Source organism: Oryza sativa, chromosome 3 (genome assembly GCF_034140825.1).
Source record: "Oryza sativa Japonica Group chromosome 3, ASM3414082v1".
NCBI classification, from domain to species: Eukaryota; Viridiplantae; Streptophyta; class Magnoliopsida; order Poales; family Poaceae; genus Oryza; species Oryza sativa.
In genome coordinates, this window is record NC_089037.1 from 36,881,830 (window position 1) to 36,907,043 (window position 25,214).

At 44.6% G+C, this 25,214-nt stretch overlaps 4 protein-coding genes across 4 annotated transcripts; 3 read left to right on the forward strand and 1 right to left on the reverse strand.

The window, feature by feature from the left end:
- Positions 1-3,651: 3,651 nt before the first annotated feature.
- LOC4334815 (non-specific phospholipase C4) lies at positions 3,652-5,601 on the forward strand. Its single transcript, XM_015776729.3, has one exon. The coding sequence runs from the start codon at positions 3,764-3,766 to the stop codon at positions 5,345-5,347; it is 1,584 nt and encodes a 527-aa protein (XP_015632215.1). The 5' UTR covers positions 3,652-3,763; the 3' UTR covers positions 5,348-5,601.
- Positions 5,602-5,655: 54 nt separating this feature from the next.
- On the reverse strand, positions 5,656-8,641 carry LOC4334816 (cleavage and polyadenylation specificity factor subunit 3-I). The gene is made up of 5 exons (XM_015776727.3): positions 8,457-8,641; positions 8,240-8,337; positions 8,089-8,134; positions 7,837-7,986; positions 5,656-7,557 (listed from the first exon to the last, which is right to left on the reverse strand). Exons 1-5 carry the CDS (start codon positions 8,625-8,627, stop codon positions 5,920-5,922), a joined length of 2,103 nt encoding a protein of 700 aa, XP_015632213.1. The 5' UTR covers positions 8,628-8,641; the 3' UTR covers positions 5,656-5,919.
- A 4,525-nt stretch (positions 8,642-13,166) lies between these two features.
- Positions 13,167-15,082, forward strand: LOC107276347 (protein TORNADO 2). Its single transcript, XM_015774669.3, has 2 exons — positions 13,167-13,913; positions 14,550-15,082. The coding sequence occupies exons 1-2, from the start codon at positions 13,167-13,169 to the stop codon at positions 14,880-14,882; spliced, it is 1,080 nt and encodes a 359-aa protein (XP_015630155.3). The 3' UTR covers positions 14,883-15,082.
- Positions 15,083-17,072: 1,990 nt separating this feature from the next.
- LOC4334817 (tetraspanin-3) lies at positions 17,073-20,820 on the forward strand. The gene is made up of 2 exons (XM_026023788.2): positions 17,073-20,348; positions 20,460-20,820. The coding sequence occupies exons 1-2, from the start codon at positions 19,659-19,661 to the stop codon at positions 20,736-20,738; spliced, it is 969 nt and encodes a 322-aa protein (XP_025879573.1). The 5' UTR covers positions 17,073-19,658; the 3' UTR covers positions 20,739-20,820.
- The last annotated feature ends 4,394 nt before the right edge of the window (positions 20,821-25,214 follow it).

The following is a 25,214-nucleotide window of genomic DNA, read 5'->3' on the forward strand; positions in this document are numbered from 1 at the left end:
ACCCAGAGCTTCTAGAAGCAGTCTCATTTTTTAGCGCCAAAAAAAGAACTACTCGTGGCAAATACTCCCTCCGTATTTCAATGTATGACGCTGTTGACTTTTCGACCATTTGTTTTATTCAATTTTTTTGTGTAAATATAAAAATATTTATGTCATGCTTAAAAAACATTTGATGATGAATCAAGTCACAACAAAATAAATGATAATTACATTTTTTTTAATAAGATGAATGGTTAAACGTTAGACAAAAAAAATCAACGGCATCATACAAATAAATATATGGAGGAAATACTATTCAGTAAAAGATGGACACCACAAGTCCATCACAGGATTTAGAGTGGAAGAGAAAAATATCATATGGTTTGATGGGAGTCTCTTTGCATGCGGGAAAACTAGTTAGCGCACGGCGGCGCGTGTTTCACACCTCTTCCACGCTTTTTTTTTCCGTTTTTTTACCGTTTGTTTTCCCACTTTTTTCTGATTTTTTTTATATTTAGCATGTTTTGAGTTTGAAAGTTTTTAAATTTTGAGTTGAAAATTTTCAAATCTAAACTTGAAAGTTTTTAAATCTGGATTTGAAAGTTTTCAAATCTGGATTTGAAAGTTTTCGAATCTCGGGTTGAAAGTTTTGAAATCTCGGGTTGAAAGTTTTCAAATCCAAGTTGAAAGTTTTCAAATTTGAGATAAAAAGTTAAAAGTTTTCAAAATTTGACTTAAAAAAATTCAAATTTCAAGTCAATATTTAGAAAACTTTCAAATCATATTTTGAAAACTTTTTACTCAAAAATTCAAAATCATCTGTTTCTATTTTTATTGAGAAATTACTGTAGCATTTCGTGATTAGTGCTAATTATTTGGATTAGCAATGTAGTGCTGTTTTTCTTCCAGAAAAGCGCTAAGCGCTTGAGGCGGAGGCCCGCGTGCGCGCGGCTTAAAGTTCTCGCGCGCGCGCGAGCTAACCACCCCCCTTTGTAGGCCCAAAGAGGATGGGGGGCTTGGTTTTGTCAACACAAAAATAATGAATGAGGCCCTCTTATGTAAATGGATTTACAAGTTGGAATCTGGGTGCAAACAGCCTTTGCTGTGATCTGCTTAGGAGAAAGTATATGTCAAACGGTGGAGGTTTTTTCCAAACTTCTGCTGATGAGGTCAAAAAATGGATGAAGCTTGGCAGTGCATATGTTGTGGGTAATGGTGAAAATATTAGATTTTGGGAGGACATTTGGCTGGGGGAGGTCCCTCTAAAAATTCAGTTCCCATACATATATAGTGTTTGTTCTGATCCTAGTGATAGTGCGAAACAAATGCAAGTGGATGGGGAATGGAGGATTAATCTTAGAAGATCTCTAGGCCCAAATGATCTGGAAGAGTGGTCGGAGCTTCAAGAGATGCTTTACTTCGACACAGCTGACTGCAGAAAATGACACTATGTTTTGGAAACTAAATCAGTCAGGGACGTTCACTACAAAATCTCTATACAGGGCTATTATCTTTGGAGGGATTAAGGGCACCAAGCTCCAGGAGCTTTGGAAAACCCCGGTTCCTTTGAAGATAAAAGTGTTTATGTGGTTAATGCTGAAGGGGAGGATTCAAGTGGCAAAGCAACTTAAGAAGATGAATTGGTCAGGCAGCCCGTTTTGTAAGCTTTGTGGGATGGAGGAAGATGTAGATCACCTAATGTTTAGATACCTACCAGCACAATTCTTATGGTGTTGTTTTAGGGCCCCTTTAAATTGTAGGAATGGAAAAATGGAGGAATAGGAAAAATATAGGATTCTGACAGGAATGCAAGTGTAAAACAGAGGATTGCAAAACACAGGAAAAACACAGAAATAGCCGTTTGATTGGACCGCAGGAAAAACGCAGGAATTAGAGGAGAGATGAAGACTCATAGGAAAGTTTCCATAAGGTAGAACCTCATGCTAGATTTTCTCCAAAACTTGCATAGCATTAGGCATTCCATAGGAATTTAATAGGATCCTATAAAATTCATTCCTTTGATTCAAAGGGCTATATAGGAAAAATTCCTATAGAAATGAAATCCTTTAGAATTCCTATGAATTTCCTTTGAATCAAAGGGGGCCTATTAGAGATGCTTTCCATTGGATAGGATCCCCACCTCTAGGAATGAACTCTTAGACTTCATTCAAGATCATGGGGGAGTTAGGAACAAAAACTTGTTTTATTTGTTTGCTGCAGGTGCTTGGTCGATATGGCTAGTGAGGAATGACTGGGTTTTTAACGACAAACTTCTGACCAACGTGACGTTTTTACCTCACAAAGCTATGTCGTTTATGATACAGTGGAAAAACCTGGCGCCGGTGCAGCTGAAGGAGGAGTTGGAGAAGGTAAAGCGATCGCTGCTTGCCAATATCCGCGAGACAGGAGATTCAAGCAGCTGATGTCTTCGTGTCCTTGATCTTTTAGGCTGTTTTCTGTTATGCTAGCTGTGCATTAGCTTTCTGGCTTGTCTGTTGTGCCAGCAGCACTTCTACTTAGACTCTTTCGCTGTTAATTGTGAAGCTGGCATCCCCGGCACTACTGTATCAGACTCTTATGCTTTCTTATAAAAGCTGGGCTTTATGCCTTTTCTCCAAAATACTATTCAGTAAAAAAAATCGTACCAGTAGTATTTTCTATAGCTTGTTAAGCCAAAAGTATTGTTCAGAATTGGCATATTAATAGAGAAATTTGAGATGAACTTTTCATGTGCTATATATGTGGATCATACACTGGACAGAAGTACAAATGATGAGTTGAAGTGTCTGGAGAATGATTGACGCTAGTTGATAACGATGGTCATCAGTCTGAATGAAGGGTAATTTTAGAGGCTTGGTTTTCCCGGACGCATAAGCAAAGAATTCGGATACATGGATATGAGGGGATGCAGATTGCTGCACGAAATCGAAAAGAAAGTTGCCTGCCGATTGATCATTTCAGTTGATCTCTTTTCAAAAAATCATTTCAGTTGAGCGGTTCGGTTCAGTCAGTTGAGGCATCCATCCATGGATTGCATCGCATCGCATCTTGAGGTAGGTGGTGCTTTGGATAGCTCTGAATTCAAGCAAGCATATCCAACCGACCGGATGATACGTTAGCTTCCAGATTCCACAAGCTATCCAAGAAATCATCGTTTTTGCTTGCGTCTCTTAATTAAATGCATCCATGCATGCGCATCATAATATGCATAAAAAATGCATTAGTTCATGCCCCACAAAGTAGCATTACCAGTACCTGAATTATCAGAAATTGATCATTTGCGTAATCATCACTAAGTTCGTTTTGACTTGGATTCAGAGATATCTGAAGCCGGTCCATCGGATGAAGAAACAATAATATTAATTTTTCCCTCGAATATACTACTACTTGCAGCATGTACCCGGTACTCCGTACTAGTATAGCTTTCAAGCGTTGGTGTGAAAGTAATATTAAGGTCCAGTAGAAAGCACGTGTCTTGCTTACGAGAAGCAGCAACACATAAAACTTTCAGTAAAGTCTCTTCTCTTGCTCATGCTAGCCCTGTCATTTTCAGTCCTAAATTAAATCTCTCTTTCTTGTCCATCGGTTTATCAAAGAATATCCCACTCAAAGAGCATAATTCAGGTTTCCTTCTCAACTCAACTCTCCTGATCTCTCTGGCTCTGCCTCTCTCTATATAGTGTCACAGTGTATTCATGCAGAAATTGATCCAAACCAAAACCAAAAGTGAAAAAAGAAAGTACCAAGAAGAATATAATCAACACAAGAGTACAGTAGTGTAGCAATGGCGGCGGCGGCGGCCGGCGGCAAGATCAAGACGGTGGTGGTGCTGGTGATGGAGAACCGCTCCTTCGACCACATGCTGGGCTGGATGAAGTCTCTCAACCCGGAGATCGACGGCGTCACCGGCGACGAGATCAACCACCTCGACGCCGCCGACCCGACCTCCAGGGCCATCCGCTTCGGCGACGGCGCCGAGTACGTCGACCCTGACCCGGGCCACTCCATGCAGGCCATCTACGAGCAGGTGTACGGCACGCCGTTCGTCGACGCGCGCGCCACGCCCATCACCCCTCCCGGCGTCCCCTCGCCGCCGATGGCCGGCTTCGCGCAGCAGGCGGAGAAGGAGAAGCCCGGCATGGCGGACACCGTCATGAACGGCTTCCGGCCGGAGGCCGTGCCGGTGTACCGCGAGCTGGTGCGGCAGTTCGCCGTGTGCGACCGCTGGTTCGCGTCCAACCCGGCGTCGACGCAGCCCAACCGGCTGTTCGTCCACTCAGCGACGTCGCACGGGCTCGTCAGCAACGACACCAAGCTGCTCGTCGCCGGCCTCCCGCAGCGCACCATCTTTGACTCCCTCCACGACGCCGGCTTCTCCTTCGGCATCTACTACCAGTACCCGCCGTCCACGCTCTTCTACCGGAGCTTGCGCCAGCTCAAGTACGCCGGCAACTTCCACCCCTTCGACCTCGCGTTCCGGCGGCACTGCGCCGAGGGCAAGCTCCCCAACTACGTCGTCGTCGAGCAGCGCTACTTCGACCTCAAGATGCTCCCCGGCAACGACGACCACCCCTCGCACGACGTCTCCGAGGGCCAGCGATTCGTCAAGGAGGTGTACGAGGCGCTGCGTGGCGGGCCGCAGTGGGAGGAGGCGCTCCTCGTCGTCACCTACGACGAGCACGGCGGCTTCTACGACCACGTCCCGACGCCGGTGGACGTGCCCAGCCCCGACGGCATCGTCAGCGCCGCGCCATTCTTCTTCGAGTTCAACCGCCTCGGCGTCCGCGTCCCGGCGCTCTTCATCTCGCCGTGGATCGAGCCGGGCACGGTGGTGCACCGGCCGTCGGGGCCGTACCCGACGTCGGAGTTCGAGCACTCCTCCATCCCGGCCACCGTGAAGAAGCTCTTCAACCTCAAGAGCTTCCTGACCAACCGCGACGCCTGGGCGGGCACCTTCGACGTCGTCCTCACGCGCGACGCGCCGCGCACCGACTGCCCCGCCACCCTGCCGGAGCCGGTGAAGATGAGGCCGGCGACGGAGGCGGCGGAGCAGGCGGCGCTGACGGAGTTCCAGGAGGAGCTGGTGCAGCTGGGGGCGGTGCTCAACGGCGACCACGCCGACGAGGACGTGTACCCGCGCAAGCTGGTGGAGGGGATGACGGTGGCGGAGGCGGCCAGCTACTGCAACGCCGCCTTCAAGGCATGGATGGACGAGTGCGACCGCTGCAGGAAGTGCGGCGAGGACGGGTCCCACATCCCCACGGTGGTGAAGCCGCCGCCGCCGCCGTCGACGTCGTCCTCAGGCTCTAGCTCCTTTGCTTCCAAGTTGCTGTCTTGCTTTGCGTGTGGTCGTCCTAACAAGAATTAGTCAGTGAAGATGGCTGATTAATTGCTTATTCATTTCGCTTGTTGATTACTGTATAGATTATTAATTTGGTTGTGCAGGGAGGAGTACAGTACTAAGGCCGGATTTTACAGAGTGATTATGGGTGGTGTGTAGATTATTGATGTGATGATTGTATTACGAATGTTGGTTTACTGATCCTGCTGATCTGACCAGAAAAGAACTCTGGAAGTTCAGCTCAATCAGATTCGTCATTGAGACCCAAAAGTTTCCATTAAGATTGCATAGTACATCACCAACTGGACAAATGAATAGCAGGCAAACAGAATATCTGGAAAAGAACAGAGAAGCTAAGAACAATTTCACAGGAAATGAGTAACAGTTAGAAATGGCTACAAAATCAAAATGTTACAGCTGGAGTTTATTTCAACGGCACTAAGATGGCCCAGAGCAGTGATCTACAACACATCATGCTGTATTAGACAGGCATTTGAAGCAGGATGAAAATGCCTGCTCATCATGTGCAGACAGGTAATGCTACTAAGTTCATCTAGGAAACATTGGACACGTTTAAGCGTAACTTTAACGCCTTCAGCTCAAGAAGATATAAGCGGGATTGGTCTCACAGCACCCTGTATACGACGGAATGCAGTCTTGATCCTTTCTCTCAGTGTAGCATTTTCACATTCAACACCACCACTCCTCCCATCCAAGTGTGCTACTTGTCCATCCACAGATATAACAAGTTTCCCTTCCTCTGCAACTTTGACATCACCAAAAAGTGACACCATAAGAGCATAAACTACCTTCTGGGCCACCCTTTCCGTCTCTTCCTGTGTCTTCACTGCTTCTTCAACTGGGACAACTTTGGGACCTTCACGGCCTATGTTCAAGACCATGGCGACCACAGAATCAGACACCATATCACTGATAGGATCAGACGACCACTGCAATGTAACATAGCTTTCTGATTCCAGGCGAATGGTCACTCTCTCATGCACAATCAATGTTGGAACATCAGACTCCTCTGTTGATGACTCCACGCTCTCATATATTTGCTTCAGTCTGTACTTTATGACTTCAAAAGAACCAGAATATGGGACGGCAATCCTTTGGGTAATGTTAGCTGTAGATAGCTGCGTGTACACACGGAGATCCTCAGGAGCCATAATTTGATATGTGAATCCCTTCTTTACAAGCAAGCCATTAACTGATTCTCCAGCTTCCGGTACCTTTTCAGCCAACCTGCCAATTGTCTTGGCCATTTTCTCAGAACTGAAATACATCTCCACTGATTGGCAATTCTTGGGGTTAACAACTTTTATATTTGTCCCATCAAACTGAGAAATAAGCTTCTGCTTAAGTCTTGACATCTCATTTGCTTCCCCGTGTACAAGAACAATGTTGGGTGGCTGGAGCTCATCCAAGAAGGTGCTTGTCTGAGGGAAATCAGCATGAGCAGAAAAGGAAATATAGTGGACCTGCATATGAAGAGGAGCAGTGAGCCCATTCGCCAGTGTCACTTCTCTTGGCTCGTTAATAATGGTCTTTGCAAGGGTGCCTTCCACAACATAACCTGGAATAACACATGAATTCTTCTTATCTGTGCACCATTTGTCAAAGAGCTGCCTGGAGAGGCCACTCTGGAGACCACCTGGGCTTGCCATAACCACTGATGGACCCACATCATGAAAGTTATCTATGCTATTCAAAGACTCAATATGCTTGAAATGGAAGGGATTAGATTGTGCAAACTGGTTCCTAATCCTTTCATTCATGGAGTTGATGTATGTCTGGTAGACAGCCATGCATTTCTTGGCAAGAGGGGAGGCATAATAGATTGGAATCTTATGGAGCTCTGGGTGGTTGGCCCAATACTCATCCAGGATAAGTAGCAGCTCTTGAGCTCTTCCAAGAGCAAAGGCTGGGATAAGAACGCGACCACCCTGCGAGACGGTCGTGTGTATTACATCAGTGAAGCGCTTCTCTCGTACATGGCGGGGTTGGTGCTGCTGCACGCCATAAGTTGACTCGATAATGCAAATATCAGGGGAGAACTGGGGAAGTTCAGCAGCTTTCAGGTGGCGATCTTCCTCACGGGAGTAGTCACCAGTGTAAAGAACGCGAACCCCAGCAATGTCCACCATGAACATTGCAGCGCCAAGTACATGGCCAGCAGTATAGCACCAGAAGCGTATGCCATTAACTTCCAATGTCTGGTGGAAGTCTATGACCTGCAAGGCATTTTTATGTTAACAAAAGTATTCATTCACTCCATGAAATACATACAAGCTTTCGATCATCACAAGAAGAATCAACAATATGCTATATGGAAGGAAATGGTCAATGTTTACAAAGCAACAATCAGATGTTACAGGTTTCTCAGTTGATTATCAACCATCTAGAGGATTTCTGTCCATTCAAATTTGTTCTAACATATGCATTTGAAAGGGGTCGACAAAGTGCTGTACTGCTATATAGGCAATTTAAATCCATTCAGGGAGATAAAATACCTCAATTTTATCCATGGAACGAAGAATGTCTTGCTCGTCAAACAGCATATCCTCCACAGAAACTTTGCTGACTTTGACATAATCGGAAAGGAGCAGCCTGTAGATGGCCTTTGTGGCATGGGTCATGAACACGCGCCCCTTGAATGTCGTCTGCAAATAAAACCAGAGCAACTTGAGGATGCTGAATGGTATCAGGGCAATAGCTGAGCACTTACTGTCGAAGCAAAAAAACGGAAGATGGTGGAACATTACCTTCTCCAAGAAGTAGGGAAGAGAGGCAGCATGGTCCAAGTGAAAGCTGCAAATTTTAAGGGCGAAGTTAAGCAAGAGACGCACAGATTTGACAGAAGGGGCAAAGAAAATAAAAGAAAAAGGGTGAAAAGAGAGTGGGGGGAATAAGTACTGGGTGATTAGGAGGACATCAATGGTGGAGGGATCGATCTCATCGAAGTAGGGGAGCGCCGCCATGCCGGAGTAAGCCGGGTGGATGCCGCAATCGAACTATCCAAGAATCCAAACCACACCACACCACATGACAAACAAAAGCAGAAATTATCATAAAAAAGAAAGCAGTGGAAGCTAGGGTTTGGAGGGAAAGAGTGGGGGGATTGGATGCTCACGAGGACGGTGCGGCCCTTGAATGACATGTAGACGCAGGAGCGGCCGACCTCGTTGCCGGCGCCCAGCGGAGTGATGATGAGCTGGTCTCCCTCCCGCCCGCCGGAGGCCTGCCGCTTCCCCGGCGGCCCCCCGGCGGTCGGTGCGGCGGCGGCGGCGACGGACGACGCCATTTTCCCCTTCACTTGCTGACGAGCGGAGAAGGAAAGACCTTTTAGGGCTTTGGACACGGCGGACTCGAAGCAGGCTGAATTAAGTTGGGCCCGGAAGGGCTTGCAGTCCAAGCAGCCCTGGAGCTGGACAGTAAGTTCACTTTAGCTCCCTTAACCAATCTAATTTGTATCTTGAACCGCAATTACCGGGATTTCTAGCCCTCGGCCCTTCGCCGCCAACACTGCTCCAGATCCTGCACCGAAGTGGAGAGGAAGAGAAACATAGAGAGAGAAGGGAGAAAGAGGGAAGAGCAAGAAGGATAGAGGGGAGATGGCACGGGGGCCTCATATTTTTTATTGTGTGAATGACGAATGGGGCTCACACACATATTTTTTTTTAATTCTAATGCCATCTAAACTCCATGTCAACACTCACGTCCGTGAAACCGTCCTCCAAAACTGCTGAGGGAGTCAAATTGCATCGGTTTTAATAGTTGAGGGATCAAGATATCCCATATTGGAGTTGAAGGAAACGAATTATATTGGTTGAGATATCATGGAGCTGGAGCATAACTTTAGCACAACTCAGCTCCAGCTTCACGTCTTCTAGAGCTAGAGCCTAGCCTAACAATTTCAGTTCCAACTTAAATGGATCAGAGTTGGATGGGGAACTCTCACAAAATGAACTAGAGATGTAGAGCTGGGTTTAGACTGCTCCACAACTAAATTCTAGACCTAACGTCTGGAGCTAAATTTAGGAGTTGGAGCTCTACCAAATAGACCCAGAGAAATTCGATAGCAGGCATGGAGCTAGCCCATCGAGCTAGACTAATGGGGAGAAGAAGTTGAGTCGTGCAGGCTTGACGTACGCAACCGTCCTTGCATTGATCTATAGGTGTCTTAGGTGGTGTTTGGATCCAAGGGCTAAAATTTTAGTCTCTATCACATCGGATGTTTTTGACACTAATAAGAAGTATTAAACTTAGACTAATAATAAAACTAATTGTATAAATGAGAGCTAATTCGCGAGATAAATTTTTAAGCCTAATTAATCCATAATTACCACATGTTTACCGTAGCATCACATAGACTAATCATGGATTAATTAGGCTCAATAGATTTATCTCGCGAATTAGTCCAGGTATGGTATGAGTTTTGTCATTAATTTACATTTAATACTTCTAATGAGTGTCTAAATATCCGATGTGATAGGGACTAAAATTTTAGTCCCTGATCCAAACAACCCGTTAGATTCGAGGGCTAGTTTATTCAGTTTGAGGAATTTTAATCCATAGAAATAGGAAAGTGAAAAAAAAATAAATGCACGTATCAATTCATATGAATTTTTTCAAAAGATTTGAGTGAACGGAAGTCTTCCTATGTTTTTTCTCTACAACTTAAAGGAAAAGAAAAAATTCGTTTGGTTTTCCTATAACTTATTTATACAAACCGAATGGGAACTGTAGAAATTATTTTTGGGAATCCATTTTGTTTCCTTCAAACCGATTAAACCAATGCACAAAAATGCTAATTGTCAGGGTTATGGATACCACATACCTAATAGTAGTTGACTTAATCTCGACAGGACCCACCATATACCATGTCTTATACGGAAACAACCTTCGGATATAGGAGGAGTTCCGTATAAGGAAGGATGAATAGAGTTCTACATGAAAATGGCAATGACTACTCGGAGTATCCATATTGGTTTTCCTAGTTCTACTTGGACAAGGGGACACTTATGGGTATAAATACAAGGCCCCCTAAGAGGAGAGGGGACACGGAACAATAGATCAAGACATAAGATCAACATACAAGCCAACATACGCCAAGACAAGACGCTGGATATCGACTTAAGAGATAAGCATGGCTAGTCCCCTATGGTGTCTACAGATGCTGTTAGGAGAGACATAGCGCTGTCTTTGATCTCACCGGATGCGGATTCGATGAGGAAGGCTACCCTGTTGTCGACTACGAGTCAGAACTTTAGACCACCATATTGACAACAGTTAGATAGGCTACCCCAAATATTGTACTGGTGTGACTATGGTAAATAAGAGCAACGACCGGCTTCGGCCAACATGAGTAGGGTTATTACCTGACAATTCAGGGGCCCGGACATATATACAAATCCTTGCCTCCGTCTCTTTTACCTAAATCTCGCGTATATCCTAGTACCAACGATCCCCATACTATGCAAATACCGGAATCGCGACATCAAACGTCGACACTAATATAATGTTCCTATGTAGTCACGTGCCTTTGTTGGTTGCCCTGTTCACATCGTGGTTCTCACTAAACTGTGATCTTCACTCAACCTTTTCAACTCCGCTCACTCAGTTTTTACGCGTACGTTTCCTAAACTATTAAACTGTATGCTTTTTAAAAAGAAATTCTATGAAAAAGTTACTTTAAAAAATATTACATGCGCGAGAGATTATTTCTCACCTCCAACTACCGAACACAGCTTTAAGCTACCCATCATGGCGTTACTAAACTACGCATATAGTATTATATATGGTACTACCTAATTCAAGGTCTTCGTATCAAAGTCTTTGTTTTTTCTATAAAAAAAAACAAACGAAGAAGAGGAATAAATAGATGGCTCCACGGCTGCCAATAAAGCGCATTCCCGCAGGCGCGTTCAAATGGAATCAATCCTTTTTCACATCATGGTGTCACTAATTTTATGCATAATATAAGCATTTCTGTAATGATTCATATTACTCCAATAATTGCAATGGTCTTAGAGTCAATCAGATCGATTGTTACAAAGAAATTCAAACATATAAAAATTAACAACTGAATGACAAATATGGAATCTTTTAGCCTAACCTTAGAATTTATTAAACACCTATTACCTCGCCTCCCAAAATATATAGATTTTTAGGATTGTACATGGTTATTTAAAAATAGCTAGGTATAACTAAACGAGAGAAAATCGTGATTGAGTGACAAGTGGAGGTATGTGGGGAAATTAAATGGTGGAGAATTTTGATTAGTTGGGAAGAGAATATTGATGGAGAAGTTATCATATTCTAGAACGAATTCTAGAGATTAAAAATTATTATATTTTGGAACGAACAGAGTATATAGATCCTTGAAATGTAAACATAGACGGGTACAACACAAACACAAATATTGACCAGACGCGTCAATGCCCCCCCCCCCCCCCCCCCCGGGGGGAGTGCATCGATTCTTTTACAAGGACCACCTTCACATCATGCCGTGGATAGTCTATTTCAAAGTTTCCTTTTTTATTATTAAGAAGAAGAAGATATAGACTCTCCCTCAATGGCTTACGAGCCGTAGCCAAAATTTAAATTTTAAAAATTAAATTTGAAGATGATTTTGAGGTTAACTTATTAAGTTGTATCGGTAAGCTCACCTATTAAGTTTTAAGTTTTAGGACTATATTGCACCCACATGTCAATTCAATCTCCCGTGAATATAATTTACTTATTTTTTAAAATGACTTAAAACACATACTCCTATATGCAAATTTTACCTCTAAAAAAATTTAGTTGCTTTAGTTCAATTTAAGTCGTGGAGCAAACGATAAAATTGGTAGTAATCATGCACCATGGTCGCCGAGGAGGCATGTCAATGTGTTCCGACACGTACACTAGTAAATGAAATGGCAGGGGGAGGGTTAGGTGAAGACAAAAATGTGTTTTTCATAAAAGTTTCTTCTACTTAGTGTGTCTAGATCCAGGGTGAAAATTTTTTACCGTATCAAATCGGATATATGAACACATATTTAAAGTATTAAATGTAGTCTAATAACAAAACAAATTACAGAATTCACCCGTAAACTGCGAGACATATTTATTAAGCCTAATTAATCCGTCATCAGCAAATATTTAATGTAGCACTACATTGTCAGATCATGGAGCAATTAGGCTTAAAAGATTCGTCTCACAATTTACACACAATCTGTGTAGTTAGTTTTTTTAATCCATATTTAATACTTCATGCATATGTCCAAACATTCGATGTGACAGGATAAAAAAAACTTGCTAGGAGATCTAAACAGGCCATTATATATTTCTACTATCCTATAATATCATTATATATTTCTACTATCCTATAATATAAGACATGGTCAAACTTGACACGGTAAAAAAAAACTAATCTTTTCTCTTATAATTTATCATATATTATAAGGTTTGTAGTGACAAAATTATAGCCATACGAAAGTAAATTCAAATGTCAATTCAATATACAACTTTTAGCAAGTAAAATTCAATTCATATCGTACTAAATATTGGTCATTTTGAATGTGAAATCTTGAAATACGCGAGCACCTTATATTATGTGAGTATCTTATAATGCCTATCCTACACATTTTGTTAACTTTATTTTTTAAAAGATACTAGTATTATATTAGACTAGCCAGGGAATCATCAATCATCATTTTTTTTGAACGAAATCAATCATCATTTTGATACACGGGTTCTTTCGGAGGTGCGCTTCATCAAGCATCCAATCCACTTGAACCACTTGACTGCTCCTAAAAGCAATATATAAGCAGACCATCGTCTAGCTAAGCTTATGATCATGAGCAAACTCCTAATAAAATCCCTCACCCATAGGAAAATCGGAGCAACGACGTACACGCTCAAATTCCCACATACGCGCGCCTCGATCGATCGATCGTCTCTAAGTCGAGTCGTTGGTCCTTGTGTGGTTGAGAGAGAGAGAGAGATGAATATCGGGCCTAGAGAACAGAGAGCATTTGCGAGAATGACGCCAGAAGACCGAGCGTGGTTGATAAAGGGCAAGTCGGTGGTGCTGACGTGCCTAGCGTCGGTCCTCCTGCTGTCGGCCGGCAGCATCAAGGCCCCCAAGACTTGCACCGGCGGCATGTTCTTGGGGCCTATAATCGCTATCGGCCTCTTCCTCATTGTCATGTTCGTGGTGGGTTCGTGTGGCCTGAAGAAAAACGATGGTGACCTCTACGACTGCTACCTCCTCGGCGTGTTCTTGGCAATCCTCCTCCTCCTCGCCTTTATCATCTTCGGATACGTTGCCGTGGGAGGCATCGACGCGGGGCATGCGGCGAATGCCCGAGAGTACAGCCTCAGTGAGTGCAAGCGGGGGTGGCTTAGGGGTCGCGTCACCCACTCCTCGCATTTCTGGGCATCAACCAGCGCGTGCCTCCGCCGCAGCCACGTCTGCAACGGCATGACTAACCTGGTACGCAACCCCGACACCGGCATTTTTGTTCCCCGCCCATCCTCCTTCGAAAGGTGGGCCAAGAGACACGGGGTGGACGCCGACCCACGTGTAATGTCCCCTATCGAGGTACGTACCGCCTTTTTCTCTACTCCCTCCGTCTCAAAATATAACAATCTTGTACTAGATAGGACACATATTAATACAACGAATCTAGACAGGTTATACTAAGATATGTCCCATCCAGTATAAGGTTGATATATTTTGGAACGGAGGGAGTATCATTCGCATGCACACCTATAAAACTAGCGAGAAGCTCCGCGCGACTGGATACGTGTCGCGCGTGGAGAGAAGAGCGGCGAACACTAATTGCATAAATGAGAGCTAATCCGTGAGATAAATTTTTTAAGACTAATTAATTAATCAGTAATTAGCACATGTTTCTGTAGCATCACATAAGCTAATCATGGATTAATTAGTCTCAATAGATTTGTCTCGCGAATTAGTCTAGGGTTTTGTCATTAGTCTACGTTCTAATTAATGTCAAATATTCGATGTGACAAGGACTAAAATATTTTAGCCCTATTCAAACTCCCCCTTATTAGGTTGTGTTTAGCTTTACCCTGCGTTCCCAACTCACATCTCTTGTTATTTTACCTAGATGACTATTCTATTACATTGATGTGGAAAATTAAGTTATGTAATATGTATAAATAAGATGTAATATAATTATTAAAACTTAAAAAAAATGACTTGCATCTACAGTCTGGATGCTGCAAGCCACCATCATCGTGTGGATTAACATACGTGAATGGGACGACGTGGATATCGACAGCAGCATCAGCAGGTGCCCCAGCTGCCGTTGCCCAAGTAACCAACAACAACAAGGACGACGACTGTAGCCGGTGGAGCAACGACCATCAAACGCTTTGCTTCCAGTGCGACTCGTGCAAGGCTGGCTTCCTCCGCCACACCAGTCAGGCCTGGAGTGTCGCTGCCATCTATATCGTTCTCGCCTTCATCGGGCTCATTCTTTCCTCACTTGCACTCTACGCAGATCAAGCAACTGGGAATAATAATACTGGAAGATCACGATGAGTACTAGCTAGCAGCTACTCCCAGTTATATATATACATGTGCGTGAAAATCTCTGAAGCTTAATTCATTTACCTTTTACCTGCAGTACGTACGTACGTACAAAAGACGTACTAGGATCGCATGCACGTGCGTGGTGTGTAATGGTGCTATATATAAAGGCCTGGTCCTTAATTAATTTGTTAACGTTTTTACTGAAACTAGCTACTCTCTCCGTTTTATATTATAAGTCGTTTGATTTTCTTACTAGTCATTATCAAATTAGTTTCATTAAATCTAAAATTGAATATATTTTGATAATATGTATTATTTACGTTGAAATACTACTATACTCTTCTAGAAACTTGATCAAACTTAACGAGTTCATGGTGCCTTGCCACTATACTCTCCCAGCACACTTATGCTTTGTCGTCATCATGGTTACATTGTGGTGTCCTCTGTCCTTGATATGGGATGTTAGGTCCCGATCTTCCGATAGGTACTGATAAACAGTCGATTTGTGCGGAGTCGTGACACAACTCGATCCGGCTTTTGAACGAACACGCTACTGAGGCTCACAATCGCAGAACCACGTCTCCTCTGGTTATCAACCGTGCCGAAACCCGGTTGACCTCGCCGAGAAGGCTAATCCCTGTATGCAAATCGAAGAACACAAGCAAGAACAAGATATATTGCAACCAAATTACATATGAATGATTAAACACTCGAATTTGGGGTTCTACAAACCGATCTAGCGGCGAAACTATTCTTGACAGAATAATATAAGCAAAACTTGACTCTAAAAGATAACGGCTACTGAATAAATGTGATTAGGGACGTCATAGGGTTGCCCTAGCGCGCACACCCCCTTGGGCTAAGCCCACGACACAATTACAAGGCCCAAAACTTTTCCACACACACAAACTTCCAACTTTTCTGTCACATCGTTCCAATTTTAACCAAACTTTCAATTTTAGCGTGAATTAAACACACCCTAAGGAGAAATAGGACTATATTTTTGGCAATAACTAAGGGAAAGCCTGGAAGCTTTCATGGACACTGATGTCACAAACTGCACACTTTGTTGCTAATCAGAGATGCTGTACTGCTAGCGATCAGACTTGGCTGCATTTTCAGTCGCGTGATATTTTGACAGCAAATATTTGATCATTGCACACATCCGCAAGCCATCAAGACGATCTGGAAACGGGAAAGATCTGGTAGACACTATTGAATCGCAAAACCACGAAGCTATGGATCACCAAAAAGATGCAAAAGATTAGCCCTAATCGCACCGTGATTAAGCAGTTGTCTGCGACGTAACCAATCTCACTTTGCATAGTATTACGGTCTGATCCAAAGAGAGAGTATAAAGCTAGGTTGTTCCTGACAATCAAACTTGTTCCTGACATTACACTATCTCACCCGTCCGTCACTAAGGTGACTAACTAAAGCTATATCATCTCTCAAAATATCGTTCTGATGGTCTTCCAGCATCCTTTTATAGCATTCATCCAAAAGATCGTTCTTGTTGAGATCAATCGTAGCATGTATAGTGAAATCAGATTAGAAACATAAGCATCTGTCTGAACAGAGAAATCAGGCAGCCCACTAGTATGCTTTCCTAAGACTATATTCCTCAATTACCAAATCAAACACGTCTGCAAACTGAGGATTTCGCTGCGCCGAGCCGCTGGCCGCGCAGCCAACGATTTTTGCCGCGCCGCTGCCTGCCGGGAGGAAGTGAAAACCTGCATCAGGGAGAGATGCGGTTCCTACGTCGGGGCGAGATGCGATGCGTCGGACCTGATGCGAAGAAGCGAAGAAAACATCCCATACCAAAATTACCCCTAAACTATATTAGGATATTACTAATCTATCCTATAAAATTAATGGTCAAGATTAATTCTACTTGTGGTAGAATACTTCAAGTAGAGAGCATTGGAGCGTAACTCTTCTCCAGAATATACAAATCGGTCACCTGCTCCACTCAATTTACAGGCATAACGCTATCTACTTTCATATTTAGTGATGGTTTATTAATGTATGACCTGGATAGAACCTTCGCAGGCAGGCCAATTTCCTAACAGTTTCCATGGTGTAAAGCAGTAGTAAAGAAGAAAAGGTATACGCCGAGCTTTATAGAGAAAGCATAAAGTGTCTACAAGGTAACTGCTGGGAACTCCAGCTTACAAGACAAGACGGATCAAATCTTTCAAGCTCATGATGTTCTTACAGGCATTGAGGTTTGGAGTTGGCCTCGTCGCCGAATTGCAAACACCTGGACGAAGAAGACAACGGCCAGCCTCGGCCCGTCCCCTGGTAAGTTGTACTGCTACCAGATGTACCTCTTCCTTCTCTAGTCGCTGTTGTCTAAAATTATGAGAAACAGCTGGTTGGTAGTTAGATTTTAAAAATTTAGAAAGGCTGAGTTTCGCAGCTTCTAGCATCTAGTTTATTTTATGAATTCTACAACTATAGTTTCTGAGAATCTGGACAAAAAGCTGGACTGTTTGGGGAGCTTCTTATTCTGGGAGAAGCTGCAACAGTTAGAAGTTGGATATTTTTTTACCATGTCAGAATGTCACTATAATGTCTTAATAATAGTTTTTTCTTCTTAAAATATAGCAATCTAAAATCGAATGAGACACGTTCTAGTAATATGAACGTAGACATGTCCCGTTCAGATTTATGGTATATGATATATCTCATCCGATCCTTGTATTTTTAGACAGAGGTGGTATAGTAGAGCCCCATTGAATGTGATTTCATAATATTTTCAAAATTAGTTTTTAAGTCGTTAAAAATAAATATATAACAGTTTTATATATAAATTAATTTGGCTCATTTACGTATTAGAAAATATGGGTAAGTGGGCAACCGATGGGGACAGTAGTTTAGTGGCGTCATCCTGCCAAGGAGCCTGGAGGTCAGCACTGACGTTGCTGGAGGTGAGTAGCCATGGGCCAATGGCCATGGCATGTACCGGCCGGCGGCCGGTGCAGGTGAATTGAGATGAGAGGCTCAACTTGTGGCTGCTTTATTGTGTTACCGGTGACCGACGACTTGGACCGTCAAATGCCTCGTCGCGCACTAGTGGAAATTAAGGCAGACGCGTGAGCTCGTTTTATAATACTGAAATACTTTCTCCATTTCAGTGAACAGAGGGAGTATAGTTTTTTCTGTCACATACTCATGTGGAAATACTCCCTCCGTTTCAAAATGTTTGATACCGTTGATTTTTTAGCACATATTTGATCGTTCGTCTTATTTAAAAAGATTTGTAAAATATGTAAAACTATATGTGTACATGAAAGTATATTTAATAATGAATCAAATGATATGAAAAAAATAAATAATTACTTAATTTTTTTTAATAAGACAAACGGTCAAACATGTACTAAAAAGTCAACGGTGTCAAATATTTTGAAACGGAAGGAGTATCATACTAGTCTCTATACAAATATTTTTCTTTTCTTTTTGTTACTTTATGGACCCTAAACACTATGCATGCGGTGGAAAAGTTTGGGAGTTGGGGACCCTCGATTTCTGCTAAACGACATGACTTTTAAAAAAAAGAAAATCATCGGATTTTCTTAGAATACCTTTGTTAAATTAATTTTTAACTTTCCCATTGTCGGCATTGACCTCAGCTCAGACGAGGTGACGAATCCTAGCAAAAACCGTGTTGCTTTCAATATAAGCAGAGTCTTTTGACCTTTTCTCTAGAAAAAAAAAAAGACGAGGTGACGAAGCTGTTGGAAATTTGGTCATAATTCGGCATATTTTAATCCAAAATAACAAGATAATAAACATGATATTTATAATGGGATTTGATCCAGTGATAATGGTGAATGTAATCAACATGAGCATGCTTAACGTTGAATAAGCATCAACAATCACATAATGACACAATGTTGACATTGCGATGAACATTAACAGTAAAACTTCTAAGTGAAATAATGTAATAAGGTTATACCCCAAGAATGGTCCTCCGCTGGAGTTTGAGGCAGTATTGCCTCCGTTGGTGTTGACGGGAGTCTCCTTCTCCTTGTCTCCAGTGTTCGACATGTTGGTGAAGATGAAGTAGATGTTGACGAACAGTGAGTAGTCGCGCCTTGCGCTCCCCAAAAACCTGATCGCCCGCCCGTCTGTGCAAACGTCGCAGCAACGCGTGGTTTCGGAGGCCTACTCTCCCAACGCGTGTGCACACACTCGTCGGGATGGGATTACCGTAGCAACAACAGCTTTAGAAAATGGATGAAAGTGTGTCTTCCTTTTCTCGCGGGAGATCAAATCCATTCCCATTTTATAAGAGGAATGGAAGATGAAGAGTAAGAGTCATGGAATAGGAAGAGGAATGGAGCAACTAATTGTCATCAACTAGCCATGAACCATCCTCCACTACACAACCATCAACCAACAATCAATTAAGAGTAATTGATGTAAGTTACCAATGGAATAGGAAGAGGAATAGAGCAACTAATTGTCATCAACTAGCCATGAACCATCCTCCACTACACAACCATCAACCATCCATCAATTAGGACTAATTGATATAAGTTACCAATTCCTTAATCAAATGGATTAATTCTCAAAACTCTTCATCCCATTGATATCCCATAGAAGAATGAATTCACATGAATTCCTAGCATAATGAGCCTTGGAATTTATTTGATTTAATTGATTTAAATGGATTAATTACCCAATTAAATCTAACAGAAGCTGAGTCTAAAGGTGATTCGATTCATAATGCATATGCAGTCCACTTGAGTCACAGGACTAGCTAGCTATTCCCGAATGGACAAACGTACGGTTGCAATATATAAGCAGCCGAGCATGCATCGTTGGGAGCAACATACACTCAAATTCCCTGGCAGGCTCATCTGTTTGTTGGGAGAGAGAGAAGAGATGAGTAATATTGGGATGGGGATGGGGGTGATAGAAGCTGGGCGATTTATGAGAATGAGTTCAGAACGACGAGCGAGGCACTTGGTGGGCATGGGTGTTGTGCTGACGTTGAACACGTCGATCCTAATACTGGGTAGCGCCACCCGTGCCCCGACGCATTGCACCCGTGGCGTCTTCTTGTGGCCCTGTATCGCGATCGGCCTCTTCTTCATGGTCGTCTTCATCTTGGGCCTGTGCGGCGCGAAGAACAACAACGAGGGTCTCTTCTTCTGCCACCTCCTCGGCGTGTTCATCGCCATCCTCGCCCTCATCGGCTTCATCATCTTCGGTTACGTGGCCATCGGACCAGGCATCGACCTCAGCGATGTGAAGGCACGCGAGTACAATCTGGACGACTACAAGAGCGGGTGGCTCAGGGCTCGTGTGGACGACGCCGCGTACTGGGCAACAACCAGCGCCTGCCTCCGCGGCGACAGGGGCGCCGGGTGCAAGGCCATGACGAAACTGGTCCGTGACCCACACTCCGGCTTGTTCGTCCCCGACGGCGGCCGCCGGCACGTCGACATGTCACCTATCCAGGTATGTACGTATTTTTGGGATATATGGATCACGGATAGTTTACAATTACATACTACTATCACTAATTGGAACCTCTCCCTAGTAGCTTATTATAATTAACTGAATATATAGTCTGGATGCTGCAAGCCACCATCATCGTGTGGATTCACATATGTCAACGGGACGACGTGGACACCAACACCAGCAGCAGCAACAAACAACGTCGACTGCAGCAGGTGGAGCAACGACCAACAAAAGCTCTGCTTCCAGTGCGATTCATGCAAGGCAGGCTTCCTCGACCACACCAGGAAGGCCTGGAGCTCGGCTGCCTTCTTTCCCATTTTCTGCTTGATCGCGGCCATTCTTTCATGCTGTTCAGGTTTAAAATATGGAGGGGTTCTCCATGAATAAGTTGTTATCTTACTTTGTTTATTTTTATCATGTTTAGGCTTTGAGCCAACAACCTTATAATAAATGATTGTTCCTTTGTTTATTTTTGTCATGTTTGGGCTTCGAGCCAAGAACTTTATAATAGGAGACTGTAGCTTCTCTCAAAGCAAAAGCCAGATTTAATATTCATTATCTAAAAAGGTTGGAGGAGTTACTAGATGGGATACAAACAGCTCATAAGAGTTTTCATATTATATTTATTGTTATTTTTTTAAAAAAAAATAGAAAATGATTTTTTTATCCAGCCTCTATATCCAACCGGATATATACATTTTTTTTCTAAATTGGGAACTTAGTCCATCAAACAGCTCAGTCCGAAATTCACGCTTCTATGGAAATTTGAACCTAGGACCTTGAGATGCTACTCTTATTTGTTGCTAATTAAGTTTCAAGAGAAAGGAGAGAAGTTTAAAATCTGAATTAAGTTGAAGCAGGCTGAATTAAGTTGGGCCCGGAAGGGCTTGCAGTGTACGTGAGGCCTGGTCAATCCAAACAGCCCTCCAGCTGGGGAATAAGTTCGCTTAACTATCGACCAATCTAATTTGTATCCTTCAACCCGATATCTCGATCCCAACTATAAAAACCGATGCAATTTAACTCCTTTAATAATTAGAGGTTTTCCTGGTTTCGCTGATGTGGCATCTACATGGTAGTGTTACATTGGTCTATGTTGTTGATATGGCGCTTAGGTGGTATTAGAATTAAAAACATATATGTGGGTCCCATTCATCACTCACCCAAAAGAAAAGAGGGCTGCTATACAACGGAATCCCGTTGTGACGAGATGATACCGGTTAGGTATGAGGTTCTGATACCTCTGAGGTATCATGTCTTGATATCTAACCGGTATCATGTGATACTTGTGAGGTATCATGTGATACCTATAAGGTATCAGACGATTCCTATTACGTATCAGGTGATACTCGCGAAGTATCATATGATACCTGTCAAGTATCAGGTGATACCTGTGCGATTCCTACTACGTATTAGGTGATATTTCTATTCCTACCACGTATTAGGTGATACTTGCGAGGAATCAGGAGCCGGGCACCAAAGCATCGTCGCCGGTGATCCCACCGTCCACGTCGGAGCTCGTCGCCAGCGGCCACATCCTCCACCATCCACGCCACGTCGGAGCTCGTCGCCGGTGTCAGCGTCCTCCATCATCCAAGCCCCACGCCGAAGCTCGTCGCCGGCGGCCGCATCCTCCACCGTCCACGCCACGTCGGAGCTCATCGCTGGCGCCCGCGTCATCCGTCATCCACGCTCCACGCCGGAGCTCGTCGCTAGCGGCCGCATCCTCCATCGTCCACGCCACGTCGGAGCTCGTCGCCGGCGGCCACGTCCTTCGTCATCCACGCCACACATCGGAGAGAGCCCCTTCCTCTTCTCCGGCGATTTGCTCCCTGACGGAGCGGCGAGGTGAGGCGAGGCGAGGCAGCGGGGGCCTTCTCCGATGAGCTCCTCTCTCTCTCTCTCTCTCTCTCCGCTTAGCAAGCCCCCTTCTTCCTTCACTACCGCATGCTGCCATTGTGTTGCTCTGCTGCCCCGCTTAGTGCTCTGGGACAAATAAGAAGACGATACCATCACGGGTGTTGAGAACGGGATACCGGTATCTAGCTTTTTCGAAAGAAAATTGTGGGGAAAATTAATTAAGGTTGTAAAGTAAGTAAAAGCGAAGAAGACTAGGTATATTCTTTCTTCGATACTTTATTCATCGGCTAGCCCAGGTTTTATAGCCTGCGATAATAAAAAGGTTACAATAATTGAGCTCAATCAACACTGATTACAAGCTCTAAGTTCAGGAACGTACACGAGCAACGACAAAATGAATGACGTAAATACGTAAAGCGCACCGGTGTATCGGATGTATTCGAACTGTACGTGCGGCTTATGCTGTATATATATGGGCCGGTCGACCGTAATTGTGATGTACGTGCGGCCTATTATGCTGGAGCGGGAATGTCGCTCGCATGATAAGTTCATGTGAGGTCCATTAACTTGTCAACGAATTCGATTTCCGTCCTTCAACCGAAAAACTAGATACAACGGATCTGTCAACTGTTAAACTAGTGTAGATGAAATCCCTTAGCGGTTTTGGCTGACGTGGCGGTCTTCATCTAACTGGCATTGATATAACGTTTACGTGACAATTCGATTCGAAAAATAATAAACCCAGTGAGACCCAACTGTCAGTTTCACACCCAAATTAATAAAAAATGGTGGGTCCACGTGGGCCCCACATGACATTTCCACTCCTCTTCATCTTCCTCCTCCTCTCTCCCCTCTCCCCTCTCCCGGCACGACAGAGAGTCAACGGCGGGGGAGGGGAGGGGATTAATCGGCACCACCACATCCACGCGACGGCGAGGAGGCGGCGCGGCGATCACATACCGCACCACCGCCGCACATCCTCCTCCCCCGGCCGGGGAGGTCACGACATAGACGGATCATCCAATCATCCGATCACTGCCGCAGCCAATTAACTTCAGAGCTCTCGTAGGTGTTCGTCCATTTGTGACAGTAGCAAAGAGAAGTGGTGAGTTTGTAGTGTTGCTGCCATGGCCAACTACGCCTGCGTCGTCCTCCTCGTTCTCTCCGGCGGGGTGGCGTTGGCGGCGGCGTGCCGAGGGGTTGGAGCCAGAGGCAGCCAGCCGACAGTCAGCATGGGTCCCACATGTCAAGGCCTATTCATCTCTCTCTCTCTCTTCCTCCCTTGTTCCCATCTCACTAGGCAACGAGCAGTGAGCTAGTGAGGAGAAGGCCGGCCAACGACGGGCGGTGCCGGTGAGGCGATCGGAGGCTGTTTTGCTCAAGCGGGACCATGACACGACGACGTACGTCCTGTGGAGAAACTCACCAGCACGCGCGCGCGAGCTGGACTCGATGCATATAGCAATTAAAACACGCCCTACAGTGCTGGCATGAGATCATTGACCAGATGGCGATAGGCACAATAGATAAGAGACAAAAATAAAAAAGTTTGTTTCGTTGGAAGCTACTTCTATTAAGCTAGGTAGGGCGCGGGACAACATGCAAAACGATATACCCCATATTACTCTCTCCGTTTCAGGTTATAACATGTCTTGGATTTTAGTAAAAGTCAAACTGCTTCAAATTTAGCTAAGTTAATAATAATATTTATATTACCGAATTAGTTTAATTATAAATATATATCTTCTCTACTATTATAAAAATTGAATATGTTTTTGTCAGTATTTTAGTACGTCTGTCGGTGATATGGGACCGGGAGTATCATGGCCAGAGGCTTGAGGCAGACGCAATCGCCCACGTGGCCTGGCACCTTCGGGGACGTCGGGCCCGAGGGTGAGGTGTCCGCCCTCCTCCTGATCTCCCCCGAGGGGGGGTCGGGTTGCGCTTGCCCCGGCCCCTAGGGCCGAGGCACCCCGACCCCTTAAGGACGTCTGCGCCACATATATGGGATAAGTGAGCACAGCTGTGCTCACCTAACAGCATTTATTGCAGTCTGGTCAAGCGTGTCACGCTGCATGCAACGCAGCACAGCGCGTTCCTTTATCCGGTCTGTGACCAGTCACAGACCGGTCAGATCACGGGTTAGGTGGCGACTGACGGGCTGACGCACGCTTTGCCCCGTCCCGTCAAGACGAAAGCCTCTAGGCACTCGTCTCAAGCCGGAGCTAGCGTGTTATCTCTTAGAGATAACACGTTAGCCCTGGTCAGATTTATACCAGGCTTCATCCTAACCATTACAGGCAAGGTGTTACACAAAGAAGGGCGAACATGCATGTTGTTAAGCTGACGCGTGGTGGACAAGAATGACCGGTCTGGCACTGGTCGCGTCAGCTACGGGCAGCCACGATCCCACGTTGCGCCTGTCTCCGCCGGGAGTGGAGGTAGGTGTGGGCTGTCCCATCGGAGTGTCATTCGGACAGCAATCATACCAATCTCCGTCCATAAAGAGAAGAAAAGTCCAGTTTGGAAAGGGAAGGGTGCATGTGGTATCCCCTTGAAGTATAAAAGGAGGACCTTGCCCATAGAGAAGTGGTTGGTTGATTCTTTTCCAGATTGAGAGCTGAGAACGGGGGAGAAGTCGACTCACACTTTGTAGCTCATTCATACACAAATCCACAAAAACACAGGAGTAGGGTATTACGCTTCGCAGCGGCCCGAACCTGTATACATCGCCGTGTCTCGTGTGTCTTGCGGGCGAGTGATCTTTCCACAGACAGAGAGAGTGAGAGAGCTTGGGATTGCACCCTAAGCCCCTGGTCGAACCGGCAAAGGGGGGCTTGCGCAGTCTCCCGGTGAGGGGCCACGAGCTCCGTCATCTGGCGCGCCAGGTAGGGGGCTCAGCGTGTGTTTTCTGAGCTCTCAGACTCTTCCGTGTGCGCCAAGTTTTTCTTGTTCTGCCTAATGGCCGAGCAAGCAAAGGCGCACGACCTCTCTCCGAGTGTG